Raw genomic sequence first — 24,730 nt, 5'->3', positions numbered from 1 at the left:
TGTCACCTAATATAGCCTCCTACAGCACTTTAAAGAGCGAGGGCGGGACAACCACAGTCATCCTGTGACCTCTCTGTTCTCTTTAGTTCTCCCAGTTTAATGATTCTGTTTCCTTTTTCTTTTATATTCCTCTGCCTTTATTTCATGAGACAACTTTAACCTTACCACCACCTTTTTTTTTTAACCGGCTTACCTCTAAACCCTCACTACAGCCCAACCCGCCCCCCGTCTGTGCCCTCCTCCAAGACTAGACAGATGCTCAACATGCGCTGGAGAAATCTGTTCTTGCTTTTATTCTGCATTCCTTAACCTATTTTTTTTTTCCAGTTGACTGTATTTGCTTTTAGCTGTCTCCTATTTCCCCCCATGCTTGTCCTCTGCTTTCTGTTAACTATCTGCTTTCAAGTTAAAGCTAAGCTTTGATATCTTTCAATCTGGACCCTATTTTTTTGCGTCAAAGTGACTTATAGGGACTATTTTTGAAATTGGTCCTGTATTCAGGGCAAACACTTCAGCTTAGAAACAGACTGCAATGTAATTCTTGGTACAACTACACAATGTCAATGCATGTCCACTAAAATGCTTGTTTTTGGTCACTGACAGGCTCAGATGGTTATAATAAGTGCCTGACAACCTTATGGAAAAAGAGCCCTACAAAAAATAAAATGTTTTTCTTTTAGCCTGTTTTTTATTGTTTGTAGTTGAGTCTTGCTCATGGAAAAGTCTTTTTCTGAAATCTTACAAGGTGACTTGTTGCCAGAAGACAATGATAAAAATGTTGGAAAGGAGTGCCAGGAAGAGTTTGTTAGAGTAGAAAAAGTGTAGTTTAACTAGTGCAATGACTGAATATTTGGCATGTGGAAGATGCCACAGAACGAGATTTCTCATTGAGCGAGACTCGGTTAACAAATGAATAAAAAACAATCATCAATCAAGTGAGAAGTAAAGATTTGTCAGACACTTATAATAACAATCAGAATTTTTCAGCTTCGGTGCTCTCACTCAATACTGGATCAATGCAAAATTGTCGACCCCCATAAGTCACTTAGACACAAACTGGGGAAAAAGGGTTCAGGTTGAAAAATAACAAAGTTTCCCTTTAAGTCGATTCTATATGTGTACGTGTGAATCTGTTCATACTGTATGGCTCCTCTTGTAGCTTTCTTTGCGTCATTGTTTAACCCCAGTCTAAATGGTGTCCTTTTAAAGCACAAGAAGAGCCGTTAATGCAATTATGTGTTTGCGTGGGTTGCTGTGAAATCATCAGTCAGTCATCAGTCGTGGCTCGGGGCAGTAATTTGTGAAGAATGGTAGTGCCTGTATTACTCCCTGTCCTCCCACTTTTGTCTCTTTTCATCTCTTGCAACTTTATCATCATCGTCCCTCTCTGTCTTCCTCTTTTTTTTTTTTCTTTCTGCCAACATGTAAAGATCGGTATCTGCTGCTTCCACCTTAAAGTCCACATCCTTCGGGTCCATTACTGCCTTGCTCATTTATCTGGACTTGCGACTCCTCCACTTCCATTTAGCCAGATAATCTAGTCTTGATTGATGATGTGGCAGTTGGTTGACCACATGACTGAGCGGGTCTGGATGTCATTAGCTGGCAGACAGATGAGCAGGTAGATGGACAGTCAGTAGAAGCTGTTAATGACGCTGAGCTACATTAATCCGTCTTTTTCTCTCTCTATCCCTTCAGAGCAAAGAGGTCGGCGTGCAGCTGCAAGAGGACCTGATGAAAGTTCTTAATGAGCTTTACACGGTAAGAGAAACCACTGACATTGCATTTAAAATATGTAGATCCATAATTATGTGTTGTGATCTCTTGCATCCTGTACAGCTCAATGGAGAGGGAGTTGCACTGGCAGTGTCGGGGTTAGCAGTCTTTTCCTCACAGGTGTTATTAGTTGCTAAAATTTAACAGCATATTGCAAAACCAAGGAACGGTTACAAGGAGAAAAATCTTATACAAATATTGAGATACATCAATAAGCTTATAGACAACACAAAACATATGGAGATTAGGGAGGGAAGCTGCTAAGGATTAAGGATTTTTAAGCCACCATCACAGTTTAAGGGAAAGCTGTTGTTTGGTCTGTCCACCACTTTTCAATCCAGTCTCAACAGTTTAAGTATTGATGGATTCAATTGTGTACTGACATTCATGGTCTCCAGAAGATAAAGCCTTATGATTGTGGGGATTCCCTGACAGTTCCAGAAGCACCCAGCAGATGGACATTTATGGTTTTGAGTGAGTTCTCAAGCTGTAAAGACTGACAACTACACCTTGAGGTGGACAGCCAGTCCACGCCTTTACTTGAAAAGTTAACCAACTTTTTTCTGCGTTAACAGTGTCACAGCTCTTTGTCAATCAGATGTATTTGTCTTTGATGAGATGAACTCCACTATGCTACAAATCTCTCTGTAAAAGTCTGGTTTTTAGACTAATCAGAAGACATGTCTTATTTTTATACATTCCTTTAATGACAGATGTAAGATTTTTCTGCATTTACTGCAGTCAGAGGCATTCATTTAAATCCAGTGACAGAGGAGACTTCAGTCTCTCTGTTTTAACAAACATCACCATGAAGTATAGTGGTAGCAAATCATCTGATGTCAAAATCATGTCAGAGAAGAGATGAGAAGTTTTGTTTTGAAACAAAATTTTGAACTGAGCCATGTTGGTTTTGAAGAAGCCGACTCTTCAGAATGAAGAGAAAAACTGAAATCAAATCACATCGAACAGTTTCCTTATTGCTTTGTATCTCAATGTTACTGGCATCAATAAAATCATTGAGATGCTATAAAGTTTGCTGCACACAATCATGGTCTTCTTGAGATTAACTGTAACAGCTTTGTTGAACTTTGAACGCCATCATCGCCACTCCTACCACTTGAAGTTGCCACAGAACTCAAAGTTTCTCAGCATCTGTATGTGACGTTGCCGGAAGATACAGGAGGTTGAGAGTGATCGAAGAAAACACTCATTAACCTTAACTTACACAGCATTAACAACACACCAGGAAATGTTAGCATTAGGGGTGTAACGATCCATCAATATTGATCATTATATCGATTCATCAGTGAATTATCCGACTGCATTAATGCATACCGTCGTCTTATACGATTTTATTTTGACAATCTCCCTGTTTTGTTTTGAGTAAGTAAACTGAGCACACAGATAGAACATATCCTGCGAATGGTCTATGTTCATAATTGAAAGATCATTACAGACTGTATAAGTTAACCCATAAAAAACATCTGCACCTAAATGCAATATGGCACTTTCTAGTGACTCGTTAAACATCTGGAAGAGCGCAAAAATAAAATGGTAAACTCATATTTTAATTGTTTTTTTGTGAGTTGATATAAATGTAACAGTTTTTTTTTTTTAAATGTCCATATTGTCTCATATCGATCGTTTGCCCCTGAATCGAACCAAAACAAAGTCATGCTGCAGCACTTGTGATATCTGCAAATATTGTATAATTGTCCAATGAATCAATCTAATATTGTGTGGTGATGCAATTTACAACCCAGGTAGCATTACGTTGGGGATCCCAGGTTTGTGAGAACTTCACTAAATCAAATGCTAAAGTTAGCCCAGCTTTTTTTTTTCAAACTTTTTAATGATCCATACCTGCACTGTGCTTTGTCTCTGCTGCTCTGCACCCTACCTCACTGTGAGTGGAGTTCTTATCAACTGAAGGCAGCTTAAAGGCAGACTTTATGGCAGAGCTGTTGAATTGGATCACATTAGCTTGTATACTGTACACTCGTGCTTCTGAAAGGCACTGTTGTGTATTTCCTAACTAATTGTACAGTTTGATTGGATCATTGATATTTCAGACATCAACACTGTCTGTTGTTTTGGTCTTCTCACGCTGTCAGGAGCGTCATAGCGTCTGGTTACACATGTCCATGGCACTGCCAAGGCAATCAGAGTGTGTTTCGCTGTCTGTGTGTGTGGGCAAAGTTTCCTCCCACAGCACAGTTCTGAGCAGTGAGCAACTCCATAGCTGCAGCCCAGCCAGGCCCATAAAAGCAGGTCTTATGCTGTAATTAAAATATATAGTAAAGATAGAAATAGATCTGGTTTGAGTGATGCTCCCGCACATGCTCACATGCATACTCATAGACGCTGTAGTGTGTCTGTCTGCAGTGTTGTGGACGGGTTTGAGCAGTATAATGATGGCTCTGGTGGTGGTCACTGGAATAAGGCTGACACTGCACACACACACTCACTTTCATGTGTTTAACCCTTCATGTCAGTCGTACCACCATGTCCTGGCGCTTTAGTGTTGTACAGTAGAGGAGGCTGGTTGTGTGACTCATTCGCAGCAAAATATTGGAACTTCAGTGCAAAAACCATTTGTCAGTGTATGTTTTGCTGTTTGTGTATTGAGCCTCAGTGCTCCGCTATCCTCCTCATGCTGACTCACCCAGAGCCAAAAGCCGAAGTAAGACACACACTGGGAAATCGCTCACTTATGTTTACCTGCAAATCTAAACTCCTGCTCCCAGGTGATGAAGACGTACCACATGTACAACACTGACAGCATCAACGCAGAGTCCAAGCTGAAGGATGCGGAGAAGCAGGAGGAGAAGCAGATGGGGCGATCCGGTCGACAAGATGACCGACAGACGCCGCGTTCCCCTGATACTTTGGCCGCCATCAAGACCGACGAGAAGCCCGTCCGGCGCTCCAGTGTCAAGAAAATCGAGAAGATGAAGGAGAAGGTGAGTGGGGCTGGGGGAGGGGGAGGGGGAGGGGGAGGGCGGGCAACGACTGGTGAGAGGAAAGCTGTTTCAGCGTGCCCCACCTGTTGTCACCCTGACTTACGATGTGTGTCTCATGAATGATTTATGAGTGCACGACTGGCTTATTGCTGACCTTGTCTCCTCCAGCTGGGGCCTGTCACAGCAACATGGTTCTCCACTTCTTATTATCCATAATCAATACTGAGGTGTTTCACTCTAACACCTATTATCTCTCTCTCTTCCTTCCCTCTCTCTACCTGTCATTACAATTCGTTCTCTATTTCCTGATTTCTTTTTTCACTCCTTTACAATAACTCTCCCTTTTCTCTCTCTCGCTCTCTCTCGCTCTCGCTCTCGCTCTCTCTCTCTCTCTCTCTCTCTCTCTGTCTCTCTCTCTCTCTCTCTCTCTCTCTTATCAGAGACAAGCTAAGTACACAGAAAACAAGCTGAAGGCCATCAAGGCCAGGAATGAATACCTGCTCGCTCTTGAGGCCACCAACAGCTGCGTCTTCAAATATTACATCCACGACCTCTCTGACATCATTGACGTGAGTATAAACACACCTTGTGACTCCATGGTAGCAGATAACATTTGCAGACATGATGTGTGCGTATATGTGTGTATGAGTGTGTCCCAGTGTTGCTGTACTGTAGCCTGCAGTGGCCCCTCAGTCGGTCTCTTCACATTAGCTTCAGTTCTCCTAATGAAGGCTGTAGACTGGTCCCCCTCTGTGTGGTTTCTCCTCTTTGTCTCTTTGCTTCCCAGCACTCATATCAAAGGGTGTTGTACATGTCTTTGTTTGCACACCATGCCGTGTGTTCTAATTTTTTTTTTTTTTTTTTGTGCTGACAGTGCTGTGACCTAGGCTACCATGCCAGCCTGCACCGCGCCCTGAGGACCTACCTGTCTGCAGAACAGAACGTCGAGACGTCCAAACACTCGGGCCTGGAGACACTGGAGGGCGCTGCAGAGAGTCTGGAGGCCAACGGGGACAAACAGAAACTGATGGAGACCTACAACAACGTCTTCTGCCCTCCAGCTCGTTTTGACTTCCAGTCCCACATGGGAGACACGGTACAGTTCTCGTGCTCGAGTCGTTCTTATTAGTCAAGCTTAGTGCTCCGATCAGACACAGCGATTATTGCAGGTTGCAAAACGCAAGGTGCAATCCACTGCCTTTTCTGTTGAAACCTATAATTTAAGAAAAGAGCAGCTTGTTGCCTCTCTTTTTAAAAAAAAGTGTTGCTAGGCAACCACCAAAATCACCTGTCCTTAGCATAATTGTAATTATGCTGTCTCAAGTACCGAACTCATGTTCCTATTGGCATGCTGTTTTCTGTTCAGATCATAGTGATATTGGTAGGTAAAGTTGTATAGATCCCTTATCAAAACACGTCACTCTAGCGTCACACACTATTACACATGCATGTCAGTTGCAGAAGGAATCAGAAGTCGGCTTAAATACACAACAAAACTAAAAACCTAAAAGGTACGAATAAAAGTCTTAGTCATCTTTATACGTATGCATTACATTATTATTTTATACATCTACATATACACCTATACTTGCCTATCCCCGAGTGACAATTTGTGATAATATCGAGACAGCATTTCAACAGTAAAATCAAGAAAAAGTCCCCTGAGAAATTTGTCTTTATTGCTAGCCAGTTTTCTTTGCAATCACGATTTTATACAAATAATTGATCTATAGCTCTGGATATCCAACCACCGCTGGTTTGTCCTCCATGAGTGTTGTCTCCACTACAGAAACAAAAACAACCGATTGGACAAAGAGAAAAAGACACAGATGACATTGGGCGCTTTTCTGTTCTTAGTTCAGGGCTCTCCTGCAAAAACACAATGCAAATAATGTGAAAAATAAAAATGCTAGGTGCTCAGCAAGAAAAAAGCCTCACTCTCATTAGAATAATTACAAAAAGCTGCCCTAAGCTGCTAAAAACAATCTGTCTGATCGGGGTTTGCCCAATGGGAAAGTTGTTTTTGTGATGCTGTTATCTCAAATTGTTAATGTCACACTTTCCACTGTGTTCTGTGTTCTGTGTGTGTGTGTGTGTGTGTGGGTGTGTAGATGGGAGTGGTGTGTGCACAGCAGCCGCTGGAAAGCGAGCTGCTCCAGAGGTGTCAGCAGCTGCAGTCCCGCCTCTCCACACTCAAGATTGAGAATGAAGAGGTCAGACATCTTTCTGTTTTCTCTCATATTTTGAATTAATCTTTTACCCCTTGTAGCTGTGTGTTAATCACAGTTTTCGCTTTACATATTTTCTTCTCTTCCTCTCCGCCCATCAGGTGAAGAAAACCATGGAGGCCACTCTGTCCACCATCCAAGACATGGTGACAGTGGAGGACTACGACGTCTCCGAGTGCTTCCATCACAGCAACAGCATGGAGTCGGTCAAGTCCACTTTCAGCGAATCTTATCTCAGTAAGCCCAGCCTGGCCAAACGAAGGGCCAACCAGCAGGAGACGGAGCAGTTTTACTTCACGGTCAGGGCTGGTTACGGTTAACAATGATTTGTGAGGAGCATTAGTGGAGTTATATACCAGCATTGTCTGCATCATTGTGACCCCAGTGTGTGTGTGTGTGTGTGTGCGTGTGTGTGTGTGTGTGTGTGTGTTGTAGAAGCTGAAGGAGTTTCTGGAAGGCAGGAACCTGATTACCAAGCTGGAGGCAAAGCATGACCTCATCGACAAGACCCTGGGAGAGAGTGAGTGGGACGGTCATAGCGTCCTTCGTATCTTTCAAACGTTGTCCTTGTCTCCCGTCTCTGTAAGTGTGTGTGTGAGTGTGTATACGCACTGGGAGACCCCCCAGTAGGAGGAAGATAGATTCAGGAAAAGGTCTAGTGCCCCAAGGCGGAGATGGGAACAGATCAGAGGGAGATGAGTGGTTTAGTGGGACACATCAGGACACATGCAGGGCAGCAGAGTGGATTTAATATATCTAATAATCACACGCTGTCTGTGTGTGTGTGTGTGTGTCTGTGTGTGTGTGTGTGTGAGAGAGTGAGTGGAGGGCTAGGTCACAGGGACAGTGACCATATGTGGATGCAGCTGTGCGTTTAAGTGTGAGAAGGGGGGGTTCCTCAGGGTCGAATGCATTTCCACAACCTTACAGGAAAACCTATGTGTGTACAGCTTCAGTGGGAAGTTTGTTTTTCCTGTTTCTGTCCATCTGAAGCCATTTCCTCCTCATGTGTCCTGCCTCTACTATAACTATCTCTCTCTTCCCCCCTCCCCCTCTTCCTGTTTCTCTCTCCTTTAGGTCAGAAGACTGACTGTTGCCTTGCCAGGTAGGTGTGGTGAAGGAAGGAAATGCACACACACACACACACACACACACACACGCTCACATATACCATAGCAGCATTTAAGCTTAATTTCTTGGCAGCCAGGGGTATTATTTTCCCTCTCACTGTTTATAGATATTTTCAACACATGTGCATATGTGTCTGTGTATACAAATAGAGCGTTACCAGAGTTGTGTGAGTATAAATAGACTTTCTCTGGAGACATAATGACAAAGTGCCGTTTCTTTCTTTCTCTCTCTCTCTCTCTCTCTCTCTTTCTGTGTAGTGGACGGAGAAACTCGGCGGTACGGAAGCAGGTAATTATCTGTCATAAGTGTCTTTGTTTCTGAGTGGATGTCAGCTTCTCAGTTCAAGCCACTGGAGCTTTGTTTTTAACTTGAGCCACATGTTTTCTCCCAGTATCCTCCCCCGCAGGGTGTACGGGCACCTACAGTTTGACAGCACTTTGATTATCATCGCAAAACTCATTAATATACCCAATACATAAATGTATACATGTGTATGGTTACAGTTGAATCTGTACTGTCATGCAATTTGAAAATACACATCAGTGATCAAAAGGAAGTGCTCCACTGGGGAAGCTCATGTTTGGGGCTCCCCCTTGTGGATATCTTGTGTTTTGGCCACCAGCTCTGACTTAAAAGAGAAATCAATTTATTATTTATTTCAAATAATAGTCAGGTTTTAAACATATTAAAACCACAGTGGGATTCACAGAACAATGGGCACATATATTGTCCAAAATTCCTGTCCAAAGCCTTACCTCACAGAGATTTCTGGAAACCCCAAACAAACAAAGGGAAAAGGAAAAAGCGCCGTATCCTAGCAACAGCTGGGTACTGCTCCCACCCCCCCAACTCATAAATGTGTGCATGGATGCATGTGCGTGTGCAGACGTGTGTGCGGAAATCCTCCTGACAAGATGTGCGCTGTGTTTTTCTTCCACACCGGTCTCCTGTCTTGTGTCCCTGTATCGGGAGTGATTCCTCTCTCCCTCTCTGATTTTAGGAGTCTGGTGAGGCCATTCCTCTGATGGTCGAGAGCTGCATCCGCTTCATCAGTCGCCATGGTGAGTGAAATTCTCCAGTGAAGTGATAGGTTTAGCATCAGATTTTCCTGTGCACTGATTGGTTGCGTTGTTGAGTCAAGTGTGATTGGTTCTGGATCAAATGAAACTGGGGATTTAACTAGAACAACTTAGCTTGAAAGCTTAAAAAAAAAGCAAGATCTCCAGAAGTATAAAATCCTGAGAATGAACAAAGGGGCTTGATTTAAACATGATGTGTGTTTATGTCTGTGCAGGACTGCAGCATGAAGGCATCTTCAGAGTGTCAGGCTCTCAGGTGGAAGTCAACGACATCAAGAATGCCTTTGAGAGAGGTAAGACTATCACCCAGCAGGAAACCTGAGTTTTTAAACAAACTTTTTCAATTGTTTTCTTTCTGACGCTCCTGATGGGAAATTCACCGACATCACTACAGTTTACACACAGTGATGGACAGGGAACAGCTGTGGGTGCAGCCTGTGTGTACTGTCATGTATTTAGTATTTGTATGTCATCCAATAAACCAAGATGCAGCCTTTCGAGTTGGTGCGAAGGACAATTTTGCAAATACGCATTTCTTTTCTCTCTGTGTCCTTGTCCTGATGAAGGTGAGGACCCGCTAGCAGGGGACCAGAATGACCACGACATGGACTCCATCGCTGGTGTGCTGAAGCTCTACTTTAGAGGCCTGGACCACGCCCTCTTCCCTAAGGAAGTCTTCCATGACCTCATATCCTGTGTCTGTAAGTCTCTCATCGTTTCGTCTGTTTGTGTGAGTGTGTATTTATGTGCTTGATTGTGTGAGTAATCCCCCGGGTGTCGTGGCTTCTGTTATTTTCCAGCGATGGAGAGCCTCCAGGAGCGGGCAGTCCACATTAAGAAAGTTCTGCAGTCTCTGCCAAGCAAAACTCTCATCATTATGAGATATCTGTTTGCCTTCCTCAACCAGTGAGTAACAGGATACACACACACACACACACACACACACACACAAACACATACTCACACACAAGCACAATCCAAGACACTAAAGTTAACCAGCGGGAGAAATAAGCCATTTGTAGTTGTTATGTCAATAAAATAGGTAGTTTTTGGAATAAGGCAGATTTTTGTTCTAGGTTAGTAGTTATTACTGTAATGTTAAGTTATATATTGTGAAGTTAAGTTATATATTGAAACCAGAAAACAGTAAATAATCAATCGTCATTATCTGAACTTAATGTATTGGACGATCATTTACCATGCACCTTTAAATCCCACAAACAATTAATTTCACTTTCACTTTTCACTTCATTAGGTTTGCAAAAAATACAGCACATAAAGAGCACTAAATGGTCTCAACTGAGCACCCTACATATATAAACTTCTGGCTACTGTAACTCTGACACTAACCACTGAGAACAAACTGCATAATTGGAGGTGACAGGCCTACTCTGAGACTTTTTCAATAAATGCTAATATGTGTCACAAGATGCCACCCTCAAAGTCAATCACCATAAACTGCAAACTAAAGCAACCATCACTTGTATTTGTCATATCAACAAGACAGTTCTCCTCTGACCTGCAAGCATTTCACTCAACAGTTTATAAATACCACAGTGAGGTTAAGACCTTCAGTTGGCCTTCTCACATCCAATCTAAACATCCTTTAACCTTTCAGTGGGAAGTCAAGTACAGACCCCCAAAGTCCAAAGAACATTTCTGCCTCTTCGTTACTCTAGGGGAGAATGATTAAATTCTCCACTTCAAGTTTATTTGTATTTCCCAATATTAAATACAGAATCTCAATTGGCTCACAACACCCAGGAAGCCAAGCTCTTTAAACAGACGAGGACAGACTGCACCATAAAGCTCTGGGCGATGAGGGAAACTTTGCTTAATGGCAGCTAATACAGCTCATTCAAAGTTTGTTGTCTGGGCAATAAGAAGCAATAGGAGGGCTTGTGTCAAAGTAAATAGTACAGGTGCATATCAATAAATTAGAATATCATACAAAAGTTTATTTATGTCAGTAATTCAATTCAAAAAGTGGAAATAGCACATCATATAGATCCATTACACACACAACGAAACATTTCATGTCTTAATTCATTTAATTTCTTCTAATTATAATGATTATGGCTTACATTTAATGAAGACCTAAAATTCAGTATCTCAAAAAAAATTAATATTACAAAAGACCAGTTTTAAAAAGTATGTTTAATATAAATATGTTGGCCTCTGAAAAGTATGTCCATCTATATACACTCAATACTTGGTTGGGGCTATTTGACTTGAACTACTGGAAATGGACTGTTATATGATATTCTAATGTATTGAGATGCACCTGTAGTTTATACCAAATATAACTTCACAAAAAGTGTACTTTGTTTGATTCAGTATTGGTTGATATATGGTTTTCCCAGTACACACTAGAGATTGATCATAGAGACACACATTCCACGCTGTCCAATCCATCCCTTAAAAACCCTAACGGAGCCTTTGACTAACTGGAGGTAGCAAAAGGGAGTAACAGACAAAAAGAAAGGGACGTGGGAGACATGTAATGTGAGACTCCTGGGTAAATCAAGTGGAGACAGAAGGGGAGCTTCTACTTTTACTTAAGTGATTTACGGTCACCGTGATGCTCCTGCTTCTTCTCACACGCACACATCATCAGAGCCTCCGTCACCACGGTGCACAAATGAAGTGATGCTGGCTTGTTTTACTGTTGGACTGAATGGATCCAGCACACAAAGATATGCAGTCGAGGGATGTAGATGTAAATGATGTGTCATGGTTGTTTGTGTGCATAGTCAATTGTATATATATTTAAGAAGTAAGGATGAGGTAATACCTTCTTAACAATTCTGCTTTCCCTTCCGCGCAGCCTGTCCCAGTACAGCGAGGACAACATGATGGACCCCTACAACCTGGCCATCTGCTTCGGCCCCACCCTGATGTCTGTCCCCGAAGGCCACGACCAGGTCTCTTGCCAGGCCCATGTCAACGAGCTCATTAAAACTATCATCATCCATCATGACACCATCTTCCCCGGACTGCAGGACCTGCAGGGCCCCATCTACATCATCCCTGGAGCTGGAGATGACTTCTGGTGAGGGGGCCAGAGTGTGTGTGTGTGAGGGGAGTCTGATAAGTCATGCAGGGCAGGAACTTGAACCACTCAGGCGAGTTGGACAGCAGGGAATGTCTTGTCCGGTTGTTATCCAACTAAGAGGGGACTTGGAGATGATGAGGAGGCCAGAAAGAGAGGGGGGGGCAGGCGGTTGATTTAGGGGCTGCTGTGGAGTGATGGGGGGCTCAGCCTGTCTGCTCCACTCGGGGCCAGGGGGCCACGAGGATCAGCTTACCCTCCATCACACAGGAGATTAAAGTACCGCCTGACCACATCGGCCTGACAGAGCACAGCATGTACACACTCACACACACCACAATGCATACAAGGGTCAATTTTACTGTAATGACAAGCTTCAGCAGCAGTTATTATGATTGCTGCCAGTCAGTGCAGTTGTTTAGACTATTAGTCACGCTGGAGTCTCAACTGTAGAAAGTGTAGACAGAAAATATTATCACCCTGGCATGGATGGGCTTTGTTGTAGCATAGCTACCATTTAGGTCATGTGATCGATAGTGTACTGTTACTGGGAATTTTGAATTTTTTCTACTTTAACAATCACAACATAACATATAGTAGGTATTTAATTGGTTGTTGTTCTCAGACATGGAGAATCAGTTTAGCAGAATTGTATCACTTTAAAAGGATTGTTCATTCATGTGAGGTTGTATGAGGCTCTTATCCACAGTCAGTGTAGCAGGTAGGAGTACCATCACCGTTGTGGATGAGGGCAGCAGCAACACTTATCTCAGCCTCCTTTTAACGAAGGCCCCACAAGCCCAGAATATTTTCACCACTTTACCTTGCAGTCAGACAATCCTTTTTTGACGGGAAACTGTCTTCAAAGTCACCAGCCTCCTTTGACGGAAACAACAATTTTACCCCACTGAACATGGGAGTTTCTGCTCCACTGCTGCCTCAATCAACACAATAAAACAAATAAACTAACTTATCACGGCAGCAGTAAACCAGAAACTCCCATGCTAGGTAAAACTAAATTTTATTTTCAAAAGAGTTTGGTGGCTGTCCACAGCAGTACACATTGCTTAGCATCTGTGCCCCTTACTCCTGCCTGCTTTTCCAAACTGTGGGCTGATGTACTATAGGTAATACACTGACATCCTTACTACTACCTCAAACAATTCCACTTAAAAAACTATCCCTTTAAACCAACAAGGCAAATTAATAAGTTTCTACCTGAAACCTTCAGCATTTCCCCGCCAGGATTTTATTCCTGGCAGTGTACAGTTAACTGCACACATAAAGAAATGAGCCAAAACCACATTAAATTATGTGTATTTATAATTCTATGTTTCTGGCACTGTAGAGGATATTTGGGAGTCAAATGAATAGAAAACGTAATTGAACAATTTATTGTTTTCAAGTTTGTTTGTTTTTATAATTCAAAGAAATTTCTTTTTGGTGTCTGGTCAGTTTTCTCAGTGGAGTGAGTTGGAGTCACGTGGCCCTGTATGCACCTCAATTCATCTCCAGGTCTCTTTAGACGTAAAATCTAGACATTTTGAACATAATGCGCATTTGAAGGAGTGTAGAGGTTTGTAACAGGGTAATAATGTTGATGCTTCGCAGTGGTGTGGTGCATACAGCATGAGCTTATGTGCTTTAAAAAGAGGAATATGAGGTCAGGCTGTGAGTCATCAGCACATGTTGTCAGTCTGAGACTTTTGTGTCCTCTAACCTCATCTGCTCTCTTCTGTGTCCACCTCAGTGACAGTCCACACTGTGAGCCCCCCCTTGTGGAGGAGCCGGCGCCTGACACCGTCTCTGTGATCCATAACAGCGAAGATGGTGCATAACAAACACACACACACACACACACACACACACACACATACACATACACTACTGGTCAAAAGTTTTAGAACACACCAACTTTTCCAGAATTTAATTGAAAATTATGCAGTTTAATGTCTCACTGTACTCTGAAATTAATGCACATTTGCAACATTTAAAATTCTTCATTGAGCATGATAGTGTTTTGAAAGTAAAAAAAAATTCAAAATCACATTTTATGTTGGACTAAAGGACTAAAAAAAGACACCAAATGACCAAAAAAAGACACAAAATGACAAAAAAAAGACACCAAAAGACACAAAATGACTAAAAAAAGACACAAAATGACCATAAAAGACACAAAATGACGTACAAAGACATGAAAAGAAGTAAAAAATGGACAAAATAGCCCAAGACTCCATAGAGTTAAGTTGTTAACCCATTTCTTGTTCCCTGAAAAAGGCCTACTTGTATAATTCTGAAATGTACATTATTTTTCAGTTTTGGTTAAGCTTACCTTTTTTATTTACCTCTGGCAGTTCACCACTTACCTTTGTACCCTTTCAAGCTGTTCATTTGACTTAAACTGCTTGAATTTCAATAAAAAACTGGAAAAATTGGGGTGTTCTAAAACTTTTGACCGGTAGTGTATGTATGCCATTTATTTTATATATTGTAGTGTAATGAAGTCAGTTTGCTCTTGCCACCAGTTTATTAAATCTCATCCTGCTTTTCTCACCAGTTACTAAGGCTTTAACCATTTAAAACAGCTCACATCTTTCTCCCAGTAACATGTTTATTATGCTGCTTTGTTAATGCTCAGCAATTTTAACATTTGTGCAGTCACCAAACACAGCTGCACTAACCTGCTCTGCACTAATCTGCTTCCTCTCTCTTCCACCTCTGTTTCCTCTTTCATTTGTTGCTGCCCCCTGCTTCTCCGTCACGTCCCGTGTCTGTCCACCCTCCTCTGAATCTCAGGCTCATTGGCTGTTTCAGAGTCAGACGCGTTCGAAGCCATCGCTCGGTTCGACTACTCCGGTCGGACTAGCCGGGAGCTCTCATTCAAGAAGGGAGCGTCTCTGCTTCTGTACCAGCGAGCCTCTGACGACTGGTGGGAGGGACGGCATAATGGAGTGGATGGACTGGTGCCACACCAGTACATTGTGGTCCAAGACACGTAAGATGTGTTCAAGTTGCTAGTCTGTATGGAAAATATCTGATTAAGAGAATGGAAATTTTTATTATACTTAGGCCTGTCACCATAACACTTTTTTTAAGACAATGTTTTTTCCCAGAAACTATCATGATAAACGAAAGTATCGTTGATGTCATTTTAGGACCTTTTTATGCCACTGATATAATGAAATTAGAGCATAATAATCCAAGTACAATTACAAACAGCAATTATTTTTTAAATCTATTAAACATTGGAGTTCAATTGTGGAAAATAAATATCCAGGTCAGAGCTGCACTTTTAAACATTATTAAAAAACTATTTATTCTCCCTGGTGTTCAGTCCCAGCTAGGCAAGAATCCTTGGCTTTTTTTTTTTTTTACTTTTTATTCTTTTATGTCCTTTTTTAACTGTAACTCTGTTTGAAGATTTTTATTACTATTTGATGGTTTTCATTGTTTTTATTTATTACTATAATGTGTGTATGATTTTAATTGTATTTTAATAACTGTACAGCACGTTGGGGTTTTTTAATGTGCTCTATAAATAAACTTTGACTTGACTTTGAATTGAATATTAAAATATCCTAGATAAATAAAACATAAATAATTAAACTACAATCAAAACAAATAAAATAGACTGTCAGGCTCAGTTAACAAAAAAAAGCACTGTGATAACATTTTTTAATTATACATATAAACAGCTGGAATTGCTGCTTGGGAAATATAGGGGTTTTTTTTCGGCAATTCGTACTGCCTGTCAAACATTTCCACAGTACTTTAAACAAAACACAAAAAATTATGCAAACGACGATACATCGAATCCAGAAAAAACTATCATGTCCATTTTATATATTGAACAATAAGTTGATATAGAACTTATCGTGAAAAGCCTAATTACTCTGATCATGATATGCCTCTGTTGTAGACTTTTGGGAATTGTAAACTCGAAACAAAAAAGCAAACAGCCTTTTACAGAAAAACATCAAGAGAAATTACACTTGTACTTTAACCTGACCTAAAGTAAACACACAAAGTATTCCACTGGAAATCCCCGTAGCTAAGGAAGTTAAGGAAGTCATGATGCGTAGTAAACTGCATATCATAGCAGCTCAACTTCCTTGTGAGTGTGAGGATTCTTAATACATTTGTGGCTCCAGGGAGTTAGAGGGGAATACTTTCTGTGACTGCAGTAAAAATCTACAAAGACAAGCGTGTGAAGCTCATGCTTATTGTTTTCTTGTCCACATTTCCCAAAACACAGAGGTGGTGAGTAAAAAGTTATCTAGATCAGTAATCGACAAGATAAGAATGTGAAGAATTTCCCTCTGCCGTCACTTTTCTTTGTAGTTTGGGGAAAAAAAGTTTGTTTGGATAAGTGTTTATTACTCACATACAGTTTGCATCATTTCTTGTGCTTCGTTAAGTCACTCCACTGTGGCCTGTTTGTAAATGAGTCAACAGCACAACAGTTGATTAGAAGCAAAGTAGCCCTCAAGTGTCCCTTTGTGTTTCAGAAGTAATGAGTCAGTGACAGAGACAGTTCCCCCTCTGTTATCTTGGTGAGAGCACAGCTTACAAAAGACCCGCTTGATTGTTTCAGGACTGACGGGGGCAGGGGAAGTCCGAAGCCTGATGTGGACAGCAGGGACCTGCTGGAGGAGAGAGTGTCGACTCGAGGCAGCGCTGCCTCTCCTACTGGAGCTCACGTGGCTGACATCTACCTGGCCAACCTGAACAAGTGGGCAACTTTTTAGCTTTTAGCTGATATGAAATGAATTGTACGGAAATCAACTTGGGGCCAAAAAATGCAAAAGAGTAAAAAAAAACAAATCATAAACAGGAAAGAAGAATAGTTCTGTTTTTTTCCCCTTATGATTTTAGTTTTCTGTTGTTTTCAGACTTTTTTGCCCTGAGTTGGTGAACCCTTGAACACTAACACACTTCACGTGTGTTTTTTTCTTGTTCTGCTTAACTATCATGTTTTTAAGGTGTCAGCACTGCTACTTAACTGTGTGCCTGGAATGTTTTTGTTTTTATTTAAGTGATGGACAGTTTTAAATATGTATTACTGTCTTTTAATGCACTGTTTGGAGCTGGGGAGACGCAGTATTTTGTTTCTTCTGTGTATGAAAATACGAAATGAAATGCATCACAACAACACAGCAAGTGATAGAAAAATATAAGTAAAACACTTGTCCCACTCAGGTTAAGAAAACGTCCGGAGTCCGGGAGCATCCGAAGAGCGTTCCGGAGCTCAGAGAGCGACAGTACGAGTCCAGGAGCTAGCGGAGGGGGAGGGGGAGGAGGAGGAGGAGGGGGAGGAGGAGGGGTGAGAACCGCTTCTCTTCCTGTTGGCAGCGCTCTGGTGAAAGAGACTGGAGACAAACGACCCGTCAGCGCTCACAGCATCCTCAACTCAGTCACTCGCCACTCCTCTCTCAAGACCAAGGTACTGTAACATCTATTTATTAAAAATAAATAAATAATAATATCATTAATTCAGTGAGTAGACCACTTTTAGTTTTGACTTGCAGCTCTATAGGCCACTTTATCTGCACTTTTTTGCACTCTGCAGAGAGTTTCTCTGTAGTTGGTTTAGTTTAGCCCCACCCCCTATCATGAACTGCTTCTCCTGCACATTTGTGGTAGCAGCTATTGAGAATTTGCACTTGTGTTTAGTTTAGCGGGCATTTAATTGAGGGGTTTGAACATTTCAGGTGGAGAGCCCACAGTTACGCAAGACAACTTCAGCAGGGCGCTCTAAGAGCTTCAGCAACCACAGACCACTGGACCCTGAGGTCATAGCCCAGGTGGAGCACAGCTCACAGGTACAACTGCAGATCACTTCCTTCCCGTCTGCTACTTTTGGATATTTGTATGCACAAGGTCATATTTTTTCTGTCTACCTCTGGTGTTGCAGGACATTGAGGCTGCGATGAGCTCTGCACTGACTGAGCTCAGTAAGCTGGAGAGACAGAGCACCTCTAAACACACACACACCCCAGACGTGGTCCTGGACACACTGGAGCAGCTGAAAGGTGTGGGTGGTGGTGGAGGAGGAGGAGGAGGAGCCTCGGAGCCCTCCAGTCCACTCCACTCCCGTCTGTTACGGGACAGCGAGGGGGGCTCCTCGCATGGCCACCCACTTCAGCGCAGCGCCTCCTCCGCCAGCGACGTGCCCTCCTCCTTCCGCCCAGCCAAGAGCCAGCCGCGGAGCCCCCTGCCCTCTGCCACGTCGCCCTGTCTCTCCTCTTCCTCTCTCTCCTCATCCGTACCTTCCTTTAGAGAGCTGCGCCCCCCAGCAACAAGGCCGAAGCCGGTGGTGTTCCCAAAGAGCGGAGCTGGCAGTCCAGCCATGGGTTCCCCGACTTCTACTGTGCCCCCTACACCTCCTCCTCCACTTACAGGCCACACACACTCTCTCCCTCACACCCCGCCTCCTCCACCTCCACCCCAATCTAACGACAAATCCTGCCCGGCTTAGGACTTCTCAATCTGACCCACAATGCTGATCCTTACAGACTCTCATTCTTACAGCTCTTCTACCAGGTGCAGAACGCACTTCAAGACCTAACCCACTACTCACGTGTAGCATTCACTTCTCGGTGTCCAGGCCAGTTCTTAAGACGCCGTGTTCCCTTTAGAGCTTTTTCAGCCCTCTCCTGGCAGCTCTGCTTACTACAGGTCAACTATCAGAGGGCGTAGATTAGTGAAAACCCTTCAAAGATTTTTTTTTGCCACCGCAGAGATCCCAGGCATCACTGGATTTTTAAAAAATGTCTTTTTACAAGGGAACAGGACTCAGGATGGACACCTGAAGACCTACAGCTTACATACACTAGTTTGTGATGTTTGAAATTGTGTTTGAGTGGGCGTGCAGGAGTGTTACTTGCCTTTTACACACAGATCTAAGTGAGGAACAAAAAGCACTGTTTGATTTTTGTATAGTAGACATGACAGTTTTTCTTTTCTTTTTAATGACCCATGACTAGCGGACTGGAAGGGAGTGTTTGATTCCTAAGAATAGACTGTGAAATGCTAAGCTCTCACTCTGTGTGAAATGAAACACACTGACTTGCTGCTTCAGAAGTGGAAGACTGGCAGATAAAGGTGGACTTGATGAAAGATGACGATGAAAAGAAAGAAAACTGGGCCAAATATCAGTGTAAGTCATGTGATCGAGAGCTTTATTTTATCTCTTCCTCCAGTGTTTGATATGTTGGTGATTTTTTTTTTTTTATTATTACTGTTCAGTACCACAACAGGAGCATAGCAGGAACAGTGTTCTCCAAAAGCGAACATGGCCCACAGTAATTCTAAATACACATACAGCAATACAGCTGGTAGTTTGAGGCATTATGCTGCTTCTCTCCTGCAGCTCTTTTATGTGTGTAGGGGACCACTGAAACCCAACATTTTTATAGGCAATGTTGGACTGTACACATACACACACATTCTCTCCAGATGTGTGTGTGGTGGTGTTTTGTGGCAGCTAAACGCCTTTCAGGTTTTCCTTGCATGCTGGGGCCATAGACAGCAGCCACTATGACGCGCTGGCTGATTGCATCAGTTTATATATCTGCAGGCCACAGGACAACTTCAAACAGTTACAGCTTGCTCCTTTAACTATATACTTCAGACTTAACAGTAAAAAGGGTTATATTATTCTAATGGTGTGTATGTATGTTAATAATCATGATGATAACTGGAAGCATGGAGCTGAGGATCCTCTTGAGTGTGTTTAGATAGAAGCACAACCAACCACCTCATCCAATGCGTTCTTAAGCAAGTTTGCTTTTTCTTGTTACTTTATGTTTCCAGTTGTTAATTAATGCTCAGAATCTGTAATGGTAAAATATTGAACTGTGTAGCTGTCTGGGTGTGTGCATGTGTGTGTGCGTGCCTGTGTGAGCATGCGTGGATGTAGAGTATGTAAGCACCTCAACCCCACCCCTTGCCCACCCATCATAAAGGGATGCCACCCAACAGCAACTGGGTGGAGACACACAGAAAAAAAAACACTTCTCCCATGTTCTGGAGTACCAGCAGCCTTAGTGAATAAATATGCACTGAGTGACCAGATAAAAAGCCTGCAGGTGCAGGCATGATTTGTTGTCCTGTCTTCAGTCTGCTTTAAAGTTGTTGTTTGTGTTTTTTTAGAGGGGTTGTATGAGGTTCTTATCCATAATGTATTACGTGCAGTGGATGGCGCTGGGCACACCTGCATTTTGGAGAAGCAGACAGGAGTACCAGCACAGAAGCTCAGCAATGTACTAAGCTGGCGAGGGCAGTAGCAAAATGTATTTAGCCAGTTTAAATATATGCTATATTTAGAATGATTTCAAAGCTTTACCTTGCAGTCAGATAGCTCTTTCTGATGGGTAACTCAAGCCGTTATCTGTGCTCTCTCCAGAGCCACCAGACTCCATTATCAAAAACCGCAATTTTACCTCACAGAACACAGGAGTTGCTGCTCTACAGCTGCCTCAATAGTTTAGTTTGCTTGTGTAATTGTTTGACTTTGGTGTTTTATCTCAGATTCACCAAAGTCGAACAATAACAAAACAAACCAACTTATCAAGGCAGCGATAGATCAGCAACTCCTGTGTCCCATGAAGTAAAACAATTGTTTTGGCCAATGAAGTCTGGTGGCTTTGAAGACAGCATAGATGGATATAACAGCTTTAATTCCTCATTGAAAAGGCATGTCTGATGGCAAGGTAAAGTAGTGAAAATATTCTTAATGTAGCGTACACTGATATTGATAGTCACTGCTGCCCCTGCCCTCGACAGTGCATTGCGTAGCTTTTGATGGTACTCCTGTCTGCTTGTCCAAACTTGACCGACCACCATCAAACTGTCGGCAATACACTCACTAAGGACCGCATGAAATCCTCCTTAAATAAGTCCAAACTATCCCTTTAAGTAGAAAAAGGACCAGAAAACCCAAATCAGAAGATTAAAAAAAAGTATTTTTATTATATTATTTGCTAGAACGTTACTTTGCAGAATAAGAGCTGATGATGAATTAAGGAATATGTGAACAATTTTGCAAACACTGACTTCAAAAGAAGACAAATGCCATTCAAGGTGAACTGAATACTTCCTTTTTTGTTTTATTTCACCTTATTGAAACAGTATTGAACTATTGAGGCGTCCTTATATTCCCCACGCCTTTCCCTTTCTCCCAGAAATACAGCACATGCTGCATTCCTGTATGCTCTCTACCAGGTAATGAATTATACTTGTTATTTTTATCTCTGTATACTGTTCGTGTATACCTGGTGTATTTGTGTTGCTCTTACCTCATCATGACAACTGGAGGGACTGTGACTGTGTGTGTGCACTTGTGGTGAGGATAGAACTCCCCGTATCAACACACACACTCTCACACATACAGATGTGCATGTGGTTGGTTGGTGTGTTTTGTCCTGGCTGTGCCGTTAAGGGGAGCTGGGACCCTCTTCGATCTCAAATCAATCATCGTGCACTTGAACAACTTGGCTTGCGTGTGGACTAACTGTGTGGGGATGATTTGTCAGAATTGAATATTGTTAAATATGCATTTTTGTGTCCATTTGAAAACAGCAGAACTAAAAAAAAGACTGTAATGTCAAATCTATTTATAGTTGTCTCTGTATTACTGGAGAATCCTGTGTTCAGATGTACTTTGTATATACAATGTTGTACATTACAGAGGTACACTCTTTTTTGGTACAATATTGTACAGTAATAGCAATAGTAGTTTAATCAAATAGGCCTTATATAATTCTATGTGTAGTTCTTGTAGTAGATCTGTTTTTTAATAAACATTGCTTGCTATAAAGATTCTTGAATTATTTGAAGTTTGTACTGATTAAAAAATGCACATTTAATCTTAAAAAAAAAACAGCCCTGAAAATATTGTTCAAAATAATGACAGAATACATTGAAATGTGTGTCTGTCCCAAGTAAGTACAGTGAAAATTAAGCATGATGCGGACAAAAAAAAGTGAATCACTAACAGGGATTTCTATGACCCATTGGAAGCAAAACTTTCTTAAACTGTGTAGAAAAGCCACAAAGTAGTGAAGTACTCCAATTGGTAGAAATTAGTTGGAATTAAACTTCCACAAGGTTTGAAGACTAGAAATTTAAAAAGTCAAAAAAAGAGGAAGAAACTCAGATTTTTTGCCCCTGGTAAAGTGTCTTGCTCCAAAAACATTAAATTCTTCATGTCCCATAATGCAACTCAATAGTATCTTTCACCAGACCCTCCTTGTCTCGTAAATGCTCACTTAAAAAAAAACTCTTGTGCTGCATTCACATGCTCGTCATACTTTCCACTTCCATTTGTGGATGGGTGCTACAAAAAATATGTTTTGTATTTTATTCCTCCTTAAACAACCCATTGGTGAGCTGAACATTGTTTTACCTGACTTTATCAGGGTTTATTCTAATAAATAACTAATCTATGTCAATTAGCAATTAATAGTTATAGAAGAATACCTTTTTATAAATTACATGTTATCAGAAAAAAAAAGTAACATGTGAATAGAGGAAACGTCTGCGTAATAAGACGTCAACTCAGCAAGGTGTGTACCAAAATTTGGCCAACTTTCTGAGACATTGTTTCTGACATGAATTTTCCAAGTAGGGAACACATTGTTCCAATTCCAACACCACATGAATGCAGCATAAAACCCAGTCCAAATTGCATCATCTGGGTTATTTTTTGTAGTTTTTTCTTTGGACAGCTCCCACCACAGCCACAGAAGACATTGTATTTGATTTAACATCTTTTTATTTAGAAAAATGGGGAAAGGAGTCACTGGTATCAGATTGGTTGGCCATATCAGCAAATATTTGAGGTAAGTAAGGTATTAAGTAAGGAGAAAAACTTAAATTGGTGCATCCCTACACAATGAATTTAACAACCTTGGAAAAATAGGCAACTACAAATCCCAAGGCCACATCTCCAGTCTGTGTATTTTCTGATTTCCTGCATAAGGTGCACATATACCCACCTTCTGTCTTAAATATTCTTGTCCGTCCAAATCCATTAGTGAAACCAGTCAAACTACTATGGTGATCCATGTGATTCATAACTGGGCTATAAAGCTTTTTTAAATTTTATTTTATTTGAATATCACCCAAATTATTCAGCGTTCATCAAATTATATTTAAGAGGTCAGATTGGTGAATTTTCTCTATCTAGTGCTGAACAGCAGAGAGAAAGATGGACAGCAGTGATCCAGCCACAAACCCTGGATAATGACAGGACTCTACTTCAGGGACATGGGAACACAATCACATCTGCACATTTATAAAGAAGTAAAATAATGGGTTATTTGCAAAAACTTACATCCTTGTTTTTTTTTCTTTCTTCCTAAATCATGCTTGTTGTGTGTGTGTAGGCAAGCCAGATGTTCAAAGTGGTGTTGGGTCGTTTTGATAAGACATCTTTAATAATCACACTCTCATTGAGTCTGTATCTATGTACGTCTGCGTAATAAGACGTCAACTCTGCAAGGTGTGTACCAAAATTTGGCCAACTTTCTGAGTCATTGTTTCTGACATGAATTTTCCAAGTAGCGAACACATTGTTCCAATTCCAACACCACATGAATGCAGCATAAAACCCAGTCCAAATTGCATCATCTGGGTTATTTTTTGTATTTTTTTCTTTGGACAGCTCCCACCACAGCCACAGAAGACATTGTATTTGATTCAACATCTTTATATATTAGAAAAATGAGGCAAGGAGTCACTGGTATCAGATTGGTTGGCCATGTCAGCAAATATTTGAGGTAAGTAAGGTATTGGCAGAGAAAAACTTAAATTGGTGCATCCCTACACAATGAATTTAACAACCTTGGAAAAATAGGCAACTACAAATCCCAAGGCCACATCTCCAGTCTGTGTCTGATTTCCTGCATAAGGTGCACATATACCCACCTTCTGTCTTAAATATTCTTGTCTGTCCAAATCCATTAGTGAAACCAGTCAAACTACTATGGTGATCCATGTGATTCATAACTGGGCTATAAAGCTTTTTAAAATTTTATTTTATTTTAATATCACCCAAATTATTCAGCAGAGAGAAAGATGGACAGCAGTGATTCAGACACAAACCCTGGATAATGACAGGACTCTACTTCAGGGACATGGGGACACAATCACATCTGCACATTTATAAAGAAGTAAAATAATGGGTTATTTGCAAAAACTTACATCCTTGTTTTTTTTTCTTTCTTCCTAAATCATGCTTGTTGTGTGTGTGTAGGCAAGCCAGATGTTCAAAGTGGTGTTGGGTCGTTTTGATAAGACATCTTTAATAATCACATTGAGTCTGTATCTATGTGCCCTGCGATAGTCTGGAGACCTGTCCAGGGTTTACCCCGCCTCTCGCCCAATGACAGCTGGGATAGGCTCCAGCCCCCCGCGACCCGAGTGCGGATAAGCGGTTAACGATAATGGATGGATGGATCTTTAATAAATAATAATGTCATGTTTTATTTTCTTTAT

At 41.5% G+C, this 24,730-nt stretch overlaps 1 protein-coding gene across 3 annotated transcripts in view; it reads left to right on the top strand.

The window, feature by feature from the left end:
* srgap2 (SLIT-ROBO Rho GTPase activating protein 2) overlaps window positions 1-22,049 on the top strand; it is a 66,930-nt gene extending 44,881 nt beyond the window's left edge. For 2 of the 3 annotated variants that reach the window (XM_059328134.1, XM_059328148.1), the window contains exons 4-23: window positions 1,699-1,761; window positions 4,524-4,739; window positions 5,180-5,308; window positions 5,614-5,835; window positions 6,851-6,952; window positions 7,069-7,266; window positions 7,403-7,487; window positions 8,045-8,072; window positions 8,356-8,386; window positions 9,099-9,159; window positions 9,393-9,470; window positions 9,744-9,878; window positions 9,978-10,083; window positions 12,005-12,229; window positions 13,980-14,059; window positions 15,026-15,224; window positions 16,824-16,961; window positions 17,429-17,672; window positions 17,941-18,051; window positions 18,144-22,049. In XM_059328134.1, coding sequence (XP_059184117.1) covers window positions 1,699-1,761; window positions 4,524-4,739; window positions 5,180-5,308; window positions 5,614-5,835; window positions 6,851-6,952; window positions 7,069-7,266; window positions 7,403-7,487; window positions 8,045-8,072; window positions 8,356-8,386; window positions 9,099-9,159; window positions 9,393-9,470; window positions 9,744-9,878; window positions 9,978-10,083; window positions 12,005-12,229; window positions 13,980-14,059; window positions 15,026-15,224; window positions 16,824-16,961; window positions 17,429-17,672; window positions 17,941-18,051; window positions 18,144-18,707 — 3,015 coding nt within the window. In that variant the 3' untranslated portion in view covers window positions 18,708-22,049. The remainder of the gene's footprint in view (window positions 1-1,698; window positions 1,762-4,523; window positions 4,740-5,179; window positions 5,309-5,613; window positions 5,836-6,850; window positions 6,953-7,068; window positions 7,267-7,402; window positions 7,488-8,044; window positions 8,073-8,355; window positions 8,387-9,098; window positions 9,160-9,392; window positions 9,471-9,743; window positions 9,879-9,977; window positions 10,084-12,004; window positions 12,230-13,979; window positions 14,060-15,025; window positions 15,225-16,823; window positions 16,962-17,428; window positions 17,673-17,940; window positions 18,052-18,143) is intronic. The other variant, XM_059328141.1, reaches the window with a different exon arrangement.
* The last annotated feature ends 2,681 nt before the right edge of the window (window positions 22,050-24,730 follow it).

This window comes from Centropristis striata, chromosome 3 (genome assembly GCF_030273125.1).
Source record: "Centropristis striata isolate RG_2023a ecotype Rhode Island chromosome 3, C.striata_1.0, whole genome shotgun sequence".
NCBI lineage: Eukaryota > Metazoa > Chordata > Actinopteri > Perciformes > Serranidae > Centropristis > Centropristis striata.
This window is presented reverse-complemented; position numbering and strand designations above follow the sequence as displayed.